The sequence below is a fragment of the Piliocolobus tephrosceles genome, chromosome 8, assembly GCF_002776525.5.
Source record: "Piliocolobus tephrosceles isolate RC106 chromosome 8, ASM277652v3, whole genome shotgun sequence".
NCBI classification, from domain to species: Eukaryota; Metazoa; Chordata; class Mammalia; order Primates; family Cercopithecidae; genus Piliocolobus; species Piliocolobus tephrosceles.
This window is the reverse complement of record NC_045441.1, coordinates 62,263,360-62,284,034: the sequence shown is the minus strand read 5'-3', so window position 1 is coordinate 62,284,034 and position 20,675 is coordinate 62,263,360. Positions and strand designations below refer to the sequence as shown.

At 36.8% G+C, this 20,675-nt stretch overlaps 1 protein-coding gene across 25 annotated transcripts in view; it reads left to right on the top strand.

Annotated features, from left to right (window-relative positions):
- Positions 1–20,675, top strand: part of HDAC9 (histone deacetylase 9) — a 679,750-nt gene that overhangs the window by 344,636 nt on the left and 314,439 nt on the right. For 13 of the 25 annotated variants that reach the window (XM_023215947.1, XM_023215923.1, XM_023215922.1 and 10 more), the window contains 2 exons: positions 8,285–8,416; positions 13,867–13,982. In XM_023215947.1, the coding sequence (XP_023071715.1) occupies positions 8,285–8,416; positions 13,867–13,982 (248 nt within the window). The remainder of the gene's footprint in view (positions 1–8,284; positions 8,417–13,866; positions 13,983–20,675) is intronic. The other 12 variants (XM_023215937.1, XM_023215936.1, XM_023215935.1 and 9 more) reach the window with 1 other exon arrangement.

The window sequence follows — 20,675 nt, the reverse complement described above, 5'->3', positions numbered from 1 at the left end:
AATAGGATATCATAAATATAATGATTCTCATTTTCAAATAATTTTGCGTATAAAACACAAAGGGAGCATTTTAGAGTATATACAGATTTTCCCATTCTTAAAAATCTCAAATATGTATGACTTACATAATCAGAAGCAAGCAATAAATCTTATTATAAAATTAGTACTTTTCAAAAGATAATATTGTAAATTCAGTAACATTTACCAATATGGATTTTGAAAAAGAATAATTATCTTAACAAATAGACAAAAATGTGCAATAAGAGAATGGATAGATGCAGTAGTATTTCTCAAAGACAAATAGTATTATAATGTCTTTAGGAAATTGCATTCATATATTACCATACATGTAGCTAGAAATTCCCCCAAAATTATTTTTTGAAATCTTTATGTATGAATTACATACTGTTAAGTGGTTATAATTTGAAGTAGTTACATTAGAAATTTTGCTCCTTGGTGTTGAAATATATAAAATCTAGTTCATAGTATTAAAGGTTAATTTTATCCCAGCCAAAAGAGGCATACATTGTATTATTTATTGTACTATGCTGAATAGTACTTTTGAAAATAGGTACCTTTTGTATAATTATGAAACTTTTAATTAGGGTAACCTGTGTATTCTGATTAACTAGACTGGAGGATCTACTGTGTCCCCAAAGTGTCTTTCATAGTTGTACTGATTACGTATTTGAACAGTTTCCAGATTTCTACAGTGCCAGCCTGGGTTAGAGGAAAGACTTGGGCAGGAACTGTGCCAGGAAATCTAATCTTCATAAAGGACACAGAGTGAATGAATAGGTGATAGATTATAAGTATTTGGTTCCAAGTAACAAAACATTTAAATATGGCAGCTCCTAAGGGATCCTTGAGAGGGGGAGATAGCAGGAGAAACCTACGGGAGGGACAAACTGTGTGAAGTTGACATATACAGTGCTGCAGGGAAGAATAGACAATGCCAGAAAGGGATCTGAAGCTGGTGGTGAAGATTTGACCTTCACCTATGATTACAGAGCTAAATGTTTACTACAGATGGAATTGTTGAATATCCCAAACATTCCTTATTTAAAACAATATTGATTTATTTATTTAGAGACAGAGTCTCGCCCTTTCACCCAGGCTGGAGTGCAGTGGAACGATCTCAGCTCACTGCAACCTCTGCCTCCCATGTTCAAGCGATTCTCCTGCCTCAGCCTCCTAAGTAGCTGGTATTACAGGGGCATGCCACCACACTTGGCTAATTTTTTGTATCTTTAGTAGAGATGGGTTTTCACCATGTTGGCCAGGCTGGTCTCAAACTCCTGACCTCATGATCTGCCCACCTCAGCCTCCCAAAGTGCTGGGATTACAGGTGTGAGCCACCACGCCTGGCCTAAAGAAACATTTATTAATCTAGTATTCAATCTTGGTTAATGATAATCATCTTAATATATGAAATATTATGTTAAAATATTGATATAAATAATATTAACACAATGGAAACTTTTCCCTTTTTTCCTTATGATAATTTTCAATAAGAATGAAGAACTTCTATATACCATTCTCTGTGGTATTTAAACTTTTTAATCTAAATTATTGACATAAAGAATATTCATAACCTAGGATTAAGAGTGAAGAGAGGCCGGGTACAGTGACTCACATCCGTAATCCCAGCACTTTGGGAGGCCAAGTCAAGCAGAGCACTTGAGCCCAGGAATTGGAGACCAGCTTGGACAATGTGGCTGGTTAAAACCTCTATAAAAAAATACAAAAATTAGCCGGGTTTGGTGGCACATGCCTGTGGTCCCAACTACCCAGGAAGCTGAGGTAGGAGGATCTCTTGAGCTCAGGAATTTGAGGCTGCAGTGAGCTGGAATCATGCCACTGCACTCCAGCCTGGGTGACAGAGTGAGACCTGGTCTCTGAAGAAAAAAAAAAAAATGAACAGAGGCAAAATGCACAGAGTAGGTAGTCCTTCTTAAGTGATGATAGAGTTAAGACTTAGAACTAAATAGAATACAATTTATAAGCAGGCAAATTAAAAAGTGAGAAAAATATGTGAAGTCGATTATTAACCAAAAGTTATTTTAAGTATACTAAGTGAAAGTTCAGAAAAGGGTTATTGTTATTGTTATGGTGTTTTCAAACATTACACTAGACAAAGGAGTGTACCAAATGCAGCCATCTCTCTCCCTACTTATTTTTTATTTTGTTTAATTTTAACATAACTTCCTTCATCTTATATATGCACGTCATGAAACATTCTTTCAACATCTATGTATTGAACAACTTTTTTTTATAACAGACAACCAGGTGAGCCAAGAAACAGTATTTATGGTAGGCATTGTTACCATTCTTTTATAGATGATAAAATGATTCACAGAGATGAAATCACTCATCTGGGGTTACAGTTAGTACACCAAATAGTAGCATTGGCGGCCGGGCACAGTGGCTCACGCCTGTAATCCCAGCATTTTAGGAGGCCAAAGTGGGAGTATTACAAGGTCAGGAGCTCCGGACCAGCCTGGCCAATATGGTGAAACCCTGTCTCCACTAAAAACACAAAAAATTAGCCAGGCATGGTGGCGGACGCCTGTAATTCCAGCCACTCGGGAGGCTGAGGCAGGAGAATGGCATGACCCCGGGAAGTGGAGCTTGCAGTGAGCCGAGATTGCACCACTGCAGTCCAGCCTGGGCGACAGAGTGAGACTCTGTCTCAAAAAAAAAAAACAAAAACAAAAAAATACAAAAATTAGCCGGGTATGGTGGCACGCCCCCTGTAATCCCAGCTACTCGGGAGGCTGAAGCAGGAGAATTGCTTGAACCTAGGAGGAGGCGGAGGTTACAGTGAGCCAAGATCGCGCCATTGTCCTCCAGCATGGGCGACAGAGCAAGACTCCATCTTGGGGAAATAAAAAAAGAAAAAAAAAGCATTGGAATGAGAGGTCTGGTCTATTTGTGTCAAAGTCCTTTGTGCTTCTACACAAGATAGTTTGTGTGCCTGTCTGCATGCATGTGTGTACAAAAATCACACCCCACACTTATGTACACAGTCACACATACCAGTCTCTTAGTAAAATGGCAAGTCTGGACAGTGTCACTCACTGTACCTTGGAATCCTAATTTTTTAAACTTTGCATCCACCACCTAGGTTTACTATTCCTCTCCCATGTTTTATTTTCATACCTGCCACCCTGTTTTTTGTGTACCATGGAGACTAGTATGAGAATAAAGATTTGAAATACCTTTAGTTCATGAGGCATTCTTCAGATATTTTCTGTTTCCTTTTATTGAGGATTTTTTCTTTTAGGTGAGAAGAGAAAAAGGTGTTATGTCTGTTCTGTTTATTTTACTATTGATTCTTTTCACTTAAGTAATGATAGTCAATTTTTATACAAAGTTTTCATCTCAGCAGAGAAATGTATTCAGACGAGCACACACACTAAAAAGCTTGCCTTCTGTTTCTATGATTAATTGAGATGTAGAGAATGATGGGTGTGGGGTAAAAATGGAAAGGCAATTAGTGCAACTAGGCATGAAATACATTCATATACAAGCAGAACCTCTCTCCAGCTAGTGATCTTTTTCTGGGCTCTGAGGATTTGCATCCCATTAGTAAGTCACTGGCATGGAAATCTTCAGCCTTTGGGGAGACCAGAGTATTAAAAATAGAATTAACTCTAACTGCAAACCAAGTCAGCACACTAGGCCATTAATTCTTCTGCTTGGGTATATATCATGCTGAGCTTTGGTGTGTGGGCTTCTGAAATGTTAGGAGTGAGTTTTATAGAGCATTGCCAGTACTAAATGATAGTTATCTATCATCTCATCTCTCACCCTCACTACTGAGATTTTAATATCTCTCATGACCCAAAACCTGAAATATAGGCAAAAGGTTTTGCTAGAAACATTAAATAGGGGTTTTCTTTAGAGAAGCTGTGTATTATATATTTTGTGAACATAAATATATGTTGTGCTTTACAGGATGTCAGAGATTCCTTATTTTCAAAACCTTATGTCCTCAGATAATCACAATGCCTAAAATGTTATCCTTTCTAAAACTGAGAGTTATGCCTTTTTGCATAACTCCATCAACTAATGATAAAAGTTGCCTAGTATTATTATTTTTAGAAATATTAGTGCTATTGGAAACATTTTAAAATCAAATTCCAAGTATAAAATTTATTGAAATATTTAATATATTCAAGCTACATACAGTACTCTCAATTTCTAATAATCTCTCTTTTCTTTTCTTCCCTTACCCTTCTCCAGCTTCTTTAGGAATCTCTGAAAGATATTATTTTCTTTAATCATCCCAGAGCAGTACAATTATTAACAGCTGCCATTGACTGATTGCCTGTCCCAGGGTTTCTCATACTTGGCACTATTAACATTTGGGTAAAGATAATACTTTGTCATGGGATGCTGTCCTGTGCTCTATAGGATGTTTGGCAGTACCCCTGGCCTGTACCCATACCAGATGCCTGTAGCAGCTCTCCATACTGAGAGCCAAAAATGTCTCCAGATATTGCCAAATGTCCCCTGGAGGAGAAATCTTCCCTGGTTGTGAACCACTGGCCTATTCTCTACTAGACATTATTTCATTTGATCCAACGGTAGCTGCAAGATATATAGGACTGGCTGGGTGCAGTGGCTCACACCTATAATCCCAGCACTTTGGGAGGCCAAGGCGAGCGGATCACCTGAGGTCAGGAGTTCCAGACCATCCTGGCCAACATGGTGAAACCCTGTCTCTACTAAAAATACAAAATTAGCCAGGCATGGTGGCACATGCCCATAATCCCAGCTACCTGGGAGACTGAAGCAGGCGAATCACTGGAATCCAGGAGGCGGAGGTTGCAGTGAGCTAAGATCGCACCACTACACTCCAGCCTGGGCGACAGAGCGAGACTCCATCTCAAAAAAAAACAAAAATGATATGTAGGACTATATTAATCAGGATCCTGGCAGGGAACAGATCTTTGCAGTATGGGTCATAGACTTTTATGAAGGGAGTACTTAACAAGGAAGTGAGTAAGGTTAAATGAACTGCCTAGGGAAGTGGGGGTACCCAGAAAATAACAACAGTGGGAGGTCATTCCCACAAAGAAGAGAGGGAAGGAAATTGTTCCTGGAGTGCTGGAGAGCTGGAGCCATGGAATAGGGGCTTCCAGAGGGAGATGAAGTCAGGAAGAGACATAGCCGTGGCCAATGATGCAGCATTGTGACAGGGAGAGTATAGGACAGCCTGGCCTCTCCCTCTTCCTTAATTCTTTGGCCACCAGCCTGTCCTGCCAATAGATTAAGCCCAAGTGAAATCCAACCAGCAAAGAACTAGAGTGTTGCAGCCCCAGTATTCAGCCGCCATGGGCTCAGAGAAGGAAGGAAAATTGAATCTGTTGGGGGGAAAATGAAGAAAATCCCTCCAACACCCCATTTTAACATGAGAAATTGAGGTTTAATGATATAAAGTAATCATCCAGGCATCTATTTGACTCCAGGTACAATGAAGGTATCATCTTAGTTGGTCTGTGTGAATGAACTGATGTTCAGCAAGACTATGAATTATTCAAGGTTACTGATTTTATTAAGTGGTAGATACAAGACTAAAACCCAGTTCTCATTCCTCTTCTGGTGTTTACTTTTGTATGTTGACCATTAAAAGAAATCTGAGAACTGAATATCTGGCCAATTCTCAAGTATACAAACAGGAGAGAAAGCTATCTGCTGACCTTAAAAATCATTTCTTTCTGAAAATCTTGGAAAATTCTAGGTTTCATTTAGAATGTTTAAATGGCATATGCTATTTTTCCAATCTGTCAGCACATTTTTATCTTGATTGCAGACACTCAGCCGCTGCTGATGCAATATATTAGGAGAGAGAGGAGTACAAGACTGAGACTCAGGAGATTTGGGGCCTAGTTCTGGATCAGCCCCTCTAGCCTTCAGAAATAGTACCAATAATATGTTTCGTAAACCCTTCCCTTCTACATTCACCCAGATCTTCACAGTTATTCTTAGGTATCTAATTGGAAAGGCATTAAGCTATGTTTCACAAGTGACGAATCAGGCTTAGAAAGCACTAGAATCTCACTGCAAATTTCATAACGGGAAAGTGGTTCCATGCAGACTGAATTCCCATCCCTCACCGAAAATGCATGGTCTTTTCTAGTCCACCCACTGCCTTTTGAAGTGATCAATTGATTTATTCCCTATAGACTGCCAATTTGCAGCATTTAATCCATCAGGTTTCATTATAAAATCATATCTCCATCTAAGTTTTGAGAATCTGTGATTTCCTATGGTTATTAGCAAGGCTACAGAGGATACCAATGTAGTTAGCACCTAGGGATTCATGGTTCTTTATTTTTCCTTTCTAGGTTTTAGATAAATATATTTATTATCTATAACTTTTCAGAGGCAAGATCAATATTTTTAAAAGAATTTAAAAATAAATGTGTACATGGAAACATATCTAAGTACATTAATACAGTCCCAGTATCTCACTTTATTCCTGGGTAAGTTGGGAGTTAGAAACTGAGATAGATTCCTACACCAAGGTGAAGTGTGTTGCCACTACTGGAAGGTCTGGCAAGAATCCTAATCCTTTCCCAATATGGTTGGTTTGTTTGCCTCGGTGTGGGAGTCCCAGCAAGTGATACATTTCAGATCTCTATCACTTTGAGCTTGTGTTCACCCCTGATCTCTGCCCCACCTTTTGACACCCTGCTTTTACAGCATTTTCAGGCTTTTGATTTTTTTTATGTTTTCAGTATTTTCAGGCATAAAATCAGGTTTACAACACAAAAAACTAGCTAGCTTTATTTTTTTGTATCTGAACTTCATTGTTAAGTTCCTATTTCACCAAGCCAATTCCAAGAAAACATATAATGCAAGAGTTCTCCGTCCAAGCTTAAAGCAAAAACTATAGATATTTGAAGACTAAAACAAAAAAAAAAGTGGAGAAGAATTGTAAGTTCTACCTTTGATATCCCTTGGAGTCTGGCAAAAATATAAATTCCTTCAAAAATATTTTCACTGATAAAATCTAGCTACATTATAACATTGTATCTCCTCTAGATGATTAGTGGTGGTTTGGGAAAAACTGTTTTATAATTTTTATGATGATAATACATAAGGAAAGCTGGAGGAGCAACATTTTCAGTATTTAGAATAGACTTATGCCAGACTTCTTGGGTACAGAGCCTGGCTTCATCCCTTTTTACCTCTGTAACCTTGGGCAAGATACTCACCCTCTCTCTGTGTTTTGGTTTCCTCATTGATCTAATCAAATTATAAATAGATGTTTTTATGGTTAAACAAGTTGATATTGATGAAACATTTAGAATAGTATTGGAACATAGAAAAGACTATATAAATGTTAATTATCATCAGAAATATCCTTTACATGATGATCATCACCACCACCATCACCACCATCACTACTACCACCACCATCATCATCATCCACTTCTGTCGCACAGAGATGCAATCCAGTGTTTCCATTCTTCTAAAGCATAATTATTTTAAAATAAGTGGTATTTTAAAAATAGTGAAGCTCTATAATAAGCTTCACTGTTTAGAATACAAAATAAATGGTAACATACATGTGAATAATGTGCATTTGTATTATGGAATATATAACCTAACTCAGAACCTTCAATTCGAAGACTTAGCCACCTTTTCTTTCCAGCTGATAGTATACTGAATGTATAGAATGTCTTATTTGCATTGATTTAGTTGGTTTGGTGTCATTACACAGAGTATGTTTTCCCAAGGTTTTAGGTTAGAAACTACTGACAAAGAAATATTCCAGGAGTCAGAATTAGACATAAATTATATGCTTCAGAGGTGTCTTCTTATTACCGTAAGCCAGGTCAGAGTCTCTAAAATCACATTAAGTTACTGTTTTAGTGGTTATTAAGTTTCACCCTTGAGAGAATTAAAAGGCCTGACAATGAAGTATAATAAATCTTACTGTGACCCAAACACAATTATTAATTAAACGTCCCATTAACAATCCCAAATCTGCTAGATAAAATAAGTAGAAAATTTATATTTTTGTTTACTTTTTACTTTCATATTTAGAGAAGTTGAAAAAACTTTCACACATTTCATAAAAATAATTGCAACATTTGCCTGTTTCATTAATATAGAGTCAATGCCTCATTTATGTGCTTGAGTTTTTCATTTGAGCATGAGAATGGACCAAGAAAAGGGTGAGACTTTTTTTTTTTTTTTTTAACACAGGAGCAATTGGCTCTCTATTTTTTTAATTTTTATCTATTTTTTTTGTCTCAATCCCCAGCCTCTGAGCCCAACTTGAAGGTGCGGTCCAGGTTAAAACAGAAAGTGGCAGAGAGGAGAAGCAGCCCCTTACTCAGGCGGAAGGATGGAAATGTTGTCACTTCATTCAAGAAGCGAATGTTTGAGGTGACAGGTAATTGAGGATTGGGCAGACATATGAATGCTGGGAGTAGGAATGAAAAAAATAGTTTAGAATAAATATACCTGCTGTATATTAAAAGTTATTTTGAGGAGAAATATTTCTTGAAAGGAAATTATATTGAAAACTCACAAGTAGTTCAATAAACCTTGCTATGCATTCACCAACTGTGTTAAACAGGAAATGGATGAAAAAACAGAACTATGTGTCAATCAAGGCATAACTAGGGAACACCAAACCTCACCTTACTCTTTTCAGAAACAGGCAGGCCATTTTGGGAATGCCAACCAGAAGAATATGATTTTTAATGAAATTTGATCAGAAATGAGCAGAGGGAGGTCCAAGAAGAACACTTTCCCCTGTACTCAGACATGAAGGTACAAAATACATCTGGGAAAATTAAACTACATGGAACAGCAAAACCTTGACTTTTCAACAAATTTACAGAACTCATAAATGACTTTATGTGTTTACTAGTGAAGTGGGACTTATGGCAGGAGGGGGATATATTGCTTTTTATGAAGGGGAAGAAACTGTCATTTTCACGGGTCTCAAATGGAAGTTATTTTTTTAGCTGCCTGTTTTAGTAGAGGGGTTAGGAAATTCATCCTGAGGTCTTACAACACCCCTAGTTCCACTTGTACCTGGTTTGAAATGAAAGACCTAAGGCTGTAAGAACCAAAAATACTAGCCAAAATACTAACACTTACTACTGTTTTTTGAGTACCTACTTAGAGCTATGCATTGTATCTAGTTGTTTCCTTTGGTTGGGTGAAGAAAGAAGTGGTAATTTGCAACCACTTTTTTTTCCCATTCTCAAGGAAAACTGTGCTTATACCAATATGGGCAGTTAGTATTAGTTCTCCAAGATCAGATCTTATTTTTAGTAAGTTTTTAAAAATTCTTCATTTTCTATATATCTCTTTTGGCCATGACAGTGTCTACAGGAAGGCAATACAGAGGAAGACTGTGGAAGTGAAGGTAGAAACGTGTATTCTAATGCAACTTAAAAGTTTGGTCGACAATTTTGGGAAAAAATATTTAGTCTCCTATACAATCTGGACACTTTTATATGCTTATCTGAAGAAAAGTTTTAGTGATTTCAATGGAAAATTTTTCCTTGGGATAAGAAATATTAAATCAGTGAATAATAAATACAATTATTTTACTAGAGTTTATATGTATTTTCCAACATTAAATATAATCACTAATTTAGACAAATTGAATTCTAAGTTGGGAGTTACAGACATTTTTCCCAGGAAATACTATTGTATGTAAGTAATAAAAATCTTAGGTTTTTCTAATAGAGATCTTTGATGGGGGTGGGCAGTTGGGGAGTGAATTTGTTTTATTGAATGTGAAGAATTATAAACCTATCAGGTGTCTAATATAAATGTAGATAGGGGGTTTTTCTAACTGCAGAAAGTAGGTCCCCTCTAAGAAAAAAACTTCTAGAAAAGAAAAAACTGGGCCGGGCATGGTGGCTCAAGCCTGTAATCCCAGCACTTTGGGAGGCCGAGACGGGCGGATCATGAGGTCAGGAGATCGAGACCATCCTGGCTAACACAGTGAAACCCCCGTCTCTACTAAAAAAATACAAAAAAACTAGCCGGGCGAGGTGGCGGGCGCCTGTAGTCCCAGCTGCTCTGGAGGCTGAGGCAGGAGAATGGCGTGAACCCGGGAGGCGGAGCTTGCAGTGAGCCGAGATCCGGCCACTGCACTCCAGCCTGGGCCACAGAGCAAGACTCCGTCTCAAAAAAAAAAAAAGAAAAGAAAAGAAAAAACTGAATATAGTGCTATTTTATTTTGCTTCATAGTCTTAATGTCTGAAGTGATATTTATTTATCCCAATGTGCTTTTCTGTTTTCCTGTAGTCTGTTTTCTTGATCATAGCTTTTTCTACACAGTCACTTTTTCTTCTATACCAAATTGCAGTGGCATTTAGCTCAATACCTATCTCAGTAATGATTGGTTCTTATTTATAAGGATTATGATTTACCAGAGTTTTACTCAAATTTCCTTAAATTTAAAATATATTTCTCTTCATAATTTTGTGAGATTAAGCACTCACCCTTTTATCTCAGGAAACAATATGTATTGGAAGAGAGACTTGTACATTTATTAGACAGGCATTTCTGGTGAGTGGACTTGTGGATGCTTTGGTAGATATTTTTAACTAATAAACCATACTTACTCGAAATGTCTTTAGAGGCTCCAGACTGCTGACACACAGCTATCTTCACCTGTACTCCTTCCCATTGCTCTGCCAACTTTCATCTAATTTGGATGAGATCTGTTTGTATCTTAATACTTAAGATATTTTTAGTATCTTGTCAGAGACTATCATAACATCATAGCAGTTCAGTTGCTGTTGCTGTTATCCTCTTACCTCTATATCTTTTCTCTCTTCCCCATTTCATAGATTCAGGTGTAAGCTATTTTCAAACTCATTCCACCTCATTGACATGGGAACCCACTTGCCATCTTTTTTTTTTTTCAAATTCAAGTATTTTCTGCCCTCTACAAAAAGTTCTGTTCTTTTCAAATGTTAAAATTGACTCTCCCTGTGTCTGCAATGCCTTCTCTTCCATTCTCCCCACTCCAGCATCCTTATTTCATTGGCTACCCTTCTTCAAGCTCCAGTTCCAATATCATGCACTGAGATCAGAGATCTCAGAAAATCAGTTGCTTCCATCTCCCAGATCCCATCCAGTGTCATGTCATAGAATCCTCTGGTACAGCAGTTGCTGCCTTGAACTCTAGTGCTTATCACAGTGATTTCTACATAAGGAAATTCTTCAGTCTTAATATCATAAAATAATATAAATATTATAATTTAAAATTGGTAAGACAGAATGTTTAAGAAAGTAGTTTTTTTAAAAATATGGAAATGATATGGAAATGAGACATTAACGAGAAATCAGTTAGTCATATTGTAAAGACAAGAGTTAGGAGTTGGGAAAAAGAAGTTCCTATAAGAATTTTTAATCTCTGCATTTTCTTTGTTAAAGGAAAACAGGTGATGATAAAAAAGATTAATCAAAATGCAAACAAGATATATAGACAGAAAGGCAGTGAGCAAAATGTGTTTTAAGTATTTTATGATACTAATAATTTGCTCAAATCTCACAGTCAATAAATGGCAGGATTAGAATTCTTACACTAACCTCACATTCTTTCCAGTGGCACTGCATTTCTGAGTAGAGTTATAATTATAATACAAGTTGAAAGTTATAGGTGTTCTGAGAGAGGGTAAGAAAATATTGCCTGGAGACTGGGAGTTCCCTTTCTCTGAGGGACATATGTTATATGAGCCAGGCTTTGACCTTATAGGTGGGATTAGGCCTGCAATGAAATGGAAAGAAAGGATACAAAAGCATGAACTGGAAAAGTATTTGGCATTAAAGGAGAAGAGGTGATTTAATTTGACTGAGTGTAGAGTACAGAAAGGGCAGTGGTGGGAAATAATATTAGACTCCATTTTGGAGCAGAGGGACATGGTGTGAGTTATCTCTGTATGATCCTTTTGCAAGAGTCTGAAAGAAAAGTTTGAGAGACTACTGTAGTGACTCAGAAATATTAGCAGACTTTTGCTATAGTTCATGACAGAATAACAAAGTCTTAAACTGAAATTATTGTAGTCATACATAGATGGAGAGATAGTGTAAAGATATCCTTAAAAGGGCCTAGTAACTAATTATATTTGCAGTAAAGAGAGAGTAAGGATGACTCTAGGGTGATGAAACAATAGAGATATGCAGGAAACAGTTAATATTAAAATGTATACATTGAGTTTTACACATATGTAGGGGAGCTTGAAATGTTCAGCTTTCAGAGGAATTTGGGCTGGAATTTATGAGTTAAAGGCAAGAAATATGACTTTCCTGAGATAATTCTGCCCCAAAATGACATATGAAATCATGATATTGAGTGATTTTGACAAGGGAAATAGAAAAGAGATAAAGCCACAAACTTAGATGAATGTCTGAATTTAGAAATTGGTAGGAGGAAGAAAAGTCAAAGAGATGGAAAGACAAACATGGATGCAGAGAATGCCACTGTAGAAAGGATATGGAAAGGAATGTTTTCTCAGAGGCCTTCAAGTGTGGTGGCATTTGAGAGAACAGTTGCAGTTATAGTGGATAAGCTATATTGCCAGGGCTTGAAGAAGTAAGTGGACATTGTGAGAACACACCACTTCTGAAGAATTACTAGCATGCCGTCAGACTAGAGGGGCAGTTCCAGTGTAGGAGGAGGGCGTGAAGATTCCACCTAACTAATCCTTTTAGGATTTTTTTTTAAGGGGATGGGATCATGTGTAAGAGTAAATGTGTGAACATTAGAGAAGAAGAGAAGTGCCTTATATTTGAAATGGGAAAACAGAATGTAGATAACATAATCATGAGTAGAAAGAAAAGATGCTGGTGGAAATCATATCAAAAGTCCTGTCTTTGAAAAGCAATATCATTTGTGCAGCGTTGGGTTGACAAGGTGTAATGATGAGGCAAGTAGGAAAATTTTGAAATGAGTGAACTGTAGAAAGTGGTAGGGAATTAATTAGAGCTGAATAAATAATTTGCCAAAGCTTGATAAGATGACTTCTCTAGCTATATTTCTAGGAAATGGAAATTTATATTTTCAATTAAATGTTTTAACAAATGCATTAGTTTCTGCATAAGTTGAGGTACATGTGAATTTTGTATCTGAAGAGGAAAGGGTGAGTTAAATAAAGAATCTGTCTTGTTGTTGCCTGACTTTTGCTAAAAGGAATTTCTTGTTATATTGGTATTTAAAAATCTACATGTTAAATTTAGGCAACTTCTCATCTTCTGGAAAATAAGTTGAGTAGAGTTAAAGTCAGATGGTGTTGTACAAGGTCATCAGTCCAATGTTGAGATTTTACATTTTATTGTATTTTCTTCATATAACTTTAACTAGTATACAGTATAATAAGGTATAGCCTTAATGTATTAAATAAAAATCAATTTACAGCACAGCATTTGAACAGTTTTTTTCAGACCTATTTGAATGGGTCTGGACCTCATGTGTTAACAACCTGTCTTTTGATGTTCACAAGTTTATTATCTTCATTACTGTTTTTTTCTACAATAGCATAAGAGCAAGTAAGAAAAGATTACCTTCTTTTTTTTTTTTTTTTTTTTTTTCTCATTCAAAGCTCCTGTGACCCTCTCTCACTGGATATCTTTACTTATTTAGAAACTGTTGAATACTATGTTGTATGTTTTGCCATGAATACAAAGGGAGAATAAGTGGTATGAAAATTCAGAGATACTTCAGAAATTTTTAGTTCTTTCTATTTCATGAAATAGTGCTTGCATTTACATCGGGGGAAAATAACATGCCCAGTGTTACATGTTACACTAACTAAAGTTCATCAATGTATGTTCCTCATGAATACATTTGTACTTCACAATATTTTTCAGAATCCTCAGTCAGTAGCAGTTCTCCAGGCTCTGGTCCCAGTTCACCAAACAACGGGCCAACTGGAAGTGTTACTGAAAATGAGACTTCAGTTTTGCCCCCTACCCCTCATGCTGAGGTAAGACCCTTTTTTTTTTTGTTTCTTTTAAAAATTGAATTTCTAATTAGCTACCTAATACAAAGTAATATTTCTGAGTTGGCCTTTAATATCCAAATGATATTTATGAATTGAAGTTTACTCAGTTCCACACATTGTAAACAATTTAAAAAATTGATATTTACTAATGTAAATATTATAAACCTATAAGAAATGAACTGATGTTTATTAGCTGACATAAATATCAATTTTTTCTTACAGATTTTTTTAATGTGTAGAATTCAGTAAACTTGATCTTATTTATAAATCAGACAACCAAAGATGTTTGGAAGGCAATCCAGGCTTGAAGAATATTGAAATGTAATCCTCAGTCAAACAGTTTTAGTGATCCTCAGTGCACACTGCCTGACAATTATGTCACTTACTAGTCCCTCTGCTTGGTTATTGGTTATGCTGATGTGAGTAGACACATCAGTAAGTAAAACCAACTCCTACAGGCCTCTCAGCAGAAGAACCTAGTGAGGTGGATTTTATCCATTTGAACTGAAAAGTGATGAAAAATCATTGCAGTATGATCGTTGAAGGGTATAAAGCTTCACTGAGCAAACATGTTTTGGGCACCTGCTATATTCAAGTCATTTTGCCTCACAGTAGGGATATAAACATGGACAAGATATGAACTCTATGTTTGCAGAATGACATATTAAAGGATACTAGTTTAATGTAACACATGATTTAGTGTAACCAATGATACAAGACTAAGAGGAAAGCCCATATAAAAGTCATCAAGAATCTGTCTATGTAGTTTCTGTATTTGGCTATCAAAGGCAAGAGTCTGAAAATAGCCACTCATGGAATCATCTGTTTTGAAGTCATCAACAATTGACTGAAAGCCTTATTTTTGTTTCTGTTACTATGCCTTCTTCACTGTGCATTGCTCTAGGAGAGCTGATGTGTTAATTTCTGATATATAACATGCTTCTTTCTTTATATTTTATAGAGTCATGGTACCTTGAGACAGAAAGGGACTGGTCAAGTCTCTTATTCTTGGATCATCTCCATAGCTTTTCTGCCATGTGATTATCCAGCCTCTGTTAGAATGCATCTGCTTATAGGGAGCTCACTTCACTATCTCCTGAGGCAGCCCAGTTGATTTTAAAGTTATTTTGACTGATAGAAATGGCTCTGTACAGCTGTTGCTCTGTAATTTCATATGTGTTATACACACAAACACAAACATACATATGCATAATAAATTATTTATAAGTTATGAAATTATCAGATCAGAATATAAGCGAAGGCAGAAATTCAGAAGTTGTCTCTGATGAGCAAAGGACTGAAGCCAGCAAAGTCAGTTTTGCTCTGGGCACATTTGTACACTTGAGTTTTGAGCTTTGGTTTTCAGGGCCTCAGAAACTCAAGAGATAGAAGATAAAGCCTAGCACCAACCAAGGAGGATAATCTAATAGGAGACCCTGCAAACACTAAGCCGACACCCAGAGGCCCATATCTATGTTACATTGGTGAGTTGACTGACCCTCTGACTGCCCTGTTCGCACCCCTGCCTGCCCGGACCTCCCTGCCCTGGGCTGTCTGATGTGGAGCAGAGCAGAGGGCAGATCCTCACTCTCTCAGAAGTCTTAACAACAAGCTAGTCCTTGTGTAGATTTGTAGCCCAGATCACATAACCTCAAGCTGTTAACTTATCATGGCCCCACATTTGTAGTTCACACATTGGGAGTCTACACAAAGCAAAGAAACCGCCCCCTCCCCAAGGGAATATACCTTCCTTCTAGATTTCAAAAATTTCCCTCAAATAAGTTTCCAAGGAACATGAGCAAAATATCTAGATGCTGTTGTTTATGACCATTTTCAGCTATTTAAAGAATAGTAATTCTGGCCTCTACATGGTCTGCAGTCCCACATCTATTTCTTACTTACTATCCTGTCACCCCCTTTCTCTTTTTCATTATCCTTTCAAAAACATGATAGCAGATGGAATACTTTGTTTATATTTGTAACCAGAGATATAAGTGGAGTTATTGGATTATTAGTTGTAGATAGCATCTTTTTGTTAGTGCAGTTATACCTGGATATTGGTCCATTCTCTGCAACTATTTAGTAAATTTCCAGGAAAAGAACAACTTGTTTACAGTTTTTTTTTTTCAAAAAACTTTAGATTGTCATTATCTCTCAGTATGAAGAATGTAATTCTTAGTAATTACGAAAACACCAAAGGATCTGGGTTCTATTCAGTCCCTGAATGGATTTTGTGCCATTGAAAAATGAAAACAACACACTAGACTACATTCAGCAGCATGTTTGGTTCCAAGAAATGCATTGTCATTGCAATGTTTCAGAAGACCACTTACAACAAGGGAGCATTTTACTAGGTTCAGAAACGGTAATGCAATACTTTGTTTGATAATACGTCATAATAGTATATTTTTAAGAGGCAAGAGAGTGATGAACACAAAATTTAGCATGACGATTACCTTTCAGAAAGGAAGATGGGGGAAAACATGATTTGATAGTTACCAAACAAGATACCTATATTCCTTCATTGTAAATACATATATATGTCCATATAGTATTTAGTACAACATATTGGAACAACCAAGAAGTATACATTGGTGAAGAATGTAAATACAAGATTTTGCTTGTACTGTTTTAATTTGTTTTATATTTCTAAAGCCATAATTTGCCACAAATCGTCTGTTTGGGTACCCTAGGTTTTCAGCTAATTGTTGAACATATTCTCTCACTGCAAACCTTTCCTTTCACCCACACCATTAAAAAAAGAAAAACAAAACAAAACAGAAGGAAATGTGATTTAATGGAGTTTAAAAGGGTAGAGGTATTTCTTCAGGTCAGTGACAGGACATTCACCTCCAAATCTGGAAAGACGAGTTCAAAAGCAAGCAGTGACTTACCTCATAATGAATTAATTGTGTGCCTGAACTATGATCCAAAAGGCCAGGTGGGCAGACCTTTATGCACTGATGAGTAGCCTCTCTGTGGCCCAGAACAAAAAATGCAACCCTGATGGCTAACATGTGGTTTTCTGCTGTATTGCATTTACAGAGATCTGTAGTGTAATTCATTCTCGATAGGTGAGGAGACAGCGGAATTTAGACTGAGACTGTCAGCAAGTTAATATCATAGCTTTTTAGCACTAAATGTTTCCACCCAAACTGGAGAAAAGAGAAAAAAAATTTCTCAGCCATACTTGAGTAACCATCATTTAGAATTTAGGATGATTTTTACAGATGTCTCCTAAGAGTAATAGTAGTATGGGACTTCATAGCAACAAATATTTTGGGGGCATGAATTATTTGCATAATATATTGCACTCTAAAAAAATTGGTTGCATACTTTACCGTTTACAAAATAGGCTTATTCTACTATTTTGGCTTAAGGAACACTGGTGAGTTTTCATATTAAAATAGTGTATATTTGAATGAAGTCTTTATTTCATGGCCTGTAAGTAGAAAAGCATGTCACCTAATTGTTTCAGAGCCCATGTAAATGAATGGGATTCTATCCCATTGTGCTGCTTCAGAAGTAGGAAAGTCCGGCTGTATCTAAAGATCTTGAGCCCTAGATGAAAACAAAATTTTCTATCTTGTAATTCACATGTCCTGCCTAATTTAGATAAAGGGAAGACAGAAGTAGGAGGAGAATTTACTCATAAATTGAGGTTCAGGAAATAGCACATTGTAGTGGAATGTATGGGTGTTCCATTCAAAAGACTCAGCCTGAACCTGGCTCCAAAACCAGCTACCTTATCGTCATTGGTCAGGCGACTTCCCCTGACCCTCAGACTCCTGATCTAGGAGAAGGGAGTACCATCATACCTACACTAGCAGCTTTGTTCTAAGGAATCAGTGTTTGGAAGGCAGGTGGTAAATTATGAAGTTCGGAACAAGTTCACTTTTTGTTGTTATTATCAACACTGACTCCTGGTAGGGAAAACTCATTAGCATGTTTGTCTTCAAGCCAGCAGCTCTCATGTGAGAGTGAGTCTCCATCTGCTCTGACCACTTCTGTTCCATTTCTTCTATTTCCTACATATGCTCAGTCCCAGAACTCAGATTGTTGGAGCTACTTGCTTTACTCATTTGTAAACTTGGTTGGGGAGCTGAAACCTCAAGGGTTTCTATTTCCAACTCCAGTCAAAGATGTCTTTACCTATCTAGTTACTTTATTGTTAATACTGTGGGCCTGTGGGTTCAAATATGTTTCCATGGATATCAACACTATTACTTTAGATTCAGTAGATTTATTTGATAGCTATTTTAATGGTAGCCAAGCTGCTGGTTTATTTCTAGTTGAACATTAGTGGCTGTCTCTGCTATGCTATTTTTTAAAATAAACTTTCCAGCAGATACAAATGCTTTTAAAAAGGATTCTAATAATAAGGTTAAGTGTTCTAAAATCATCTGTAATGTCACTTGTTTTGCCCCAATCTCACATGACTCATCTGCCTGTTGTTTCATAATAGTTGTTGTGACATTTGCTGTAAATGTTATGCTCCCTTCTGAGTGGGTGTAGAGCTGTGGTTTTAGATAGCAGCAAATAAAACACGTTCCCCCACCCCCGACTCAGGGAAAGGAGGTTGCTATGACAAAATAATCATTTACTAGGAATAACATGAGTCAATATTTTAAAGCAAGATCTTTAACAAAACATCAGTGCGTTTCAAATGCTAAGCAAACTCTGTCAAATGATTTTTCTTTTTTTTTTTTTTTTTTTTTTGTTTTTTGGTCTCACAATATGTCTCACCATTTTATAGTAACACCTTCTTGGGTGTCCAGTAAAATGGAAACTTGAGAGATTCTACTGCTTGAACAATTTTTTTAACTACATGGAGATTTTAATTTTCTATGAGCTATCTGAAAGAATAGTAGACAATAAATACAATCTTGAAAAATCCCATGAAAACCATAGGCAAATATTAAATGATTAAGAGGCTTTTCTTTTTTAAAACGTGGCTATATTCTTTTTAGATAGCCTGGATTCAGGGACTTGGGACCTTGTAAAGCCAAAGCTGGTTGACACTCATAAGCATGTCTTCCTGTATGCCATTCCAATAGACTCACATGTTACCTGATAGAACTGGGCAGAGGTGCTTCAGTCTCAGGCTGAAGGTTCTGAAGTCTGGGGAAGCTGGGTGCTGCCCAGGGTTACAAGCCATGAGTGGGAGAGCTCAAGTATAAGACACTTAGACCAGACTTCATTTCACAAGTCCAGGCTGCTCCTCACCAAAATTCTGTGTGTATATATATATTTTTTCTTTTTCTGATTCTCATGCATATTGTAGATAATTTGGAACATACAGTAAACTGAAAATTCTATATCCACATTTTCTGAGCTTTTTAAAATGTGAGTGATTATTGGCCGGGCATGGGGGCTCACACCTATAATCTCAGCACTTTGGGAGGTTGAGGTAGGAGGATAACTTGAGGCCTGGAGTTTAAGACCAGCCTGGGTAACATAGAAAGACCCTGTCTCTACAGGAAAAAAGAAAAAAAAAAACACAAACCTAACAAACATTAGCCAGGAGTTTGAGCCTAAGAGTTTGAAGTTACAGTGGGCCTTGATCACACCACTGCACTCCAGCCTGAGCAAGAGAGCAAGATCCTGTCAAAAAGAAAAAAAAAAAAAAAAAAAAAGGAAAAGTAGGTAATTATTTACATAACTAGTATAACTAGCATTCTGTCAAGTGCTATCATTGACTTTTTTGTCTTCTTAAGATTAAGAAAAGTATTTGTTTATCTTCCTCTCTTTCCCTTCCTCCTTTTTTCCCTGTCTTCCTTGCTTCTTTCTCTCCATCTTCTTTCCCCACTTTCATTTTCCTTGCTCCCGTAGGCATCATTCTCTCCTGTGTTCTTGTTTATACAAATTTTTACATTATATATATTTTTTACTTTGCATCCATGAGTTTTCATGGGATATAAATGGCACAACGTTATCTGCATCATTCCATTTTCTTGCTTTTATCACTAAGCATGTGTTTTTAGATCCAGACACCATGTCTTTATGGATGCAGAAATCTAATGTTGTGCTTTCAATCACCATAAAAATCCATGGTGGGTGCTGCCACATACTGATTCCTGAGGTAGATGTCCTGGTGCCCTTCAATATATACCATGCCATATCATTCTACAGCTTAATGGGAGAATTTCTCGAAGTTAGAATTCCCAGCAAAGCCATCACTGGGTCATATGGTATACAGTATAATTATTTTGGTTTATAGTTCAACAGAATTGCTATACCAGACTACTGTCCCACCAGGAATACATGAGAGTTTTTACCTTTCTAAATCCCTGTAACATTTGACATTGTCCATTTTTCTAATTTTAGCCAGTGTCCCTTTTGGAAGAGATTCTGAGTCTTTTAATTTAAGTCAGTGGCTTAATTTCAATTCCACATAAATAGCTCTATTGAGAGACATAATGTTTCAGTCTATGTGTTTTGTATTCATTTGAATTACAAATATTATCTGTGAGATGCCCCTCCTATTGACATAACAGGAGAGAAATTAAGTAAGATTTTGAAAAGCCTTAGTAAATTGTAAGTAGGCCACCCCTACCCCAGCACTTGGCCCATTTCATATCTCATGTCCTAACATAATCCTCCTTCCTCTAATTACAGTAATTATCACAAGTCAAAGAGTTAGTTCTTTACTTCTCTGTGCAGCTAACTGCCACA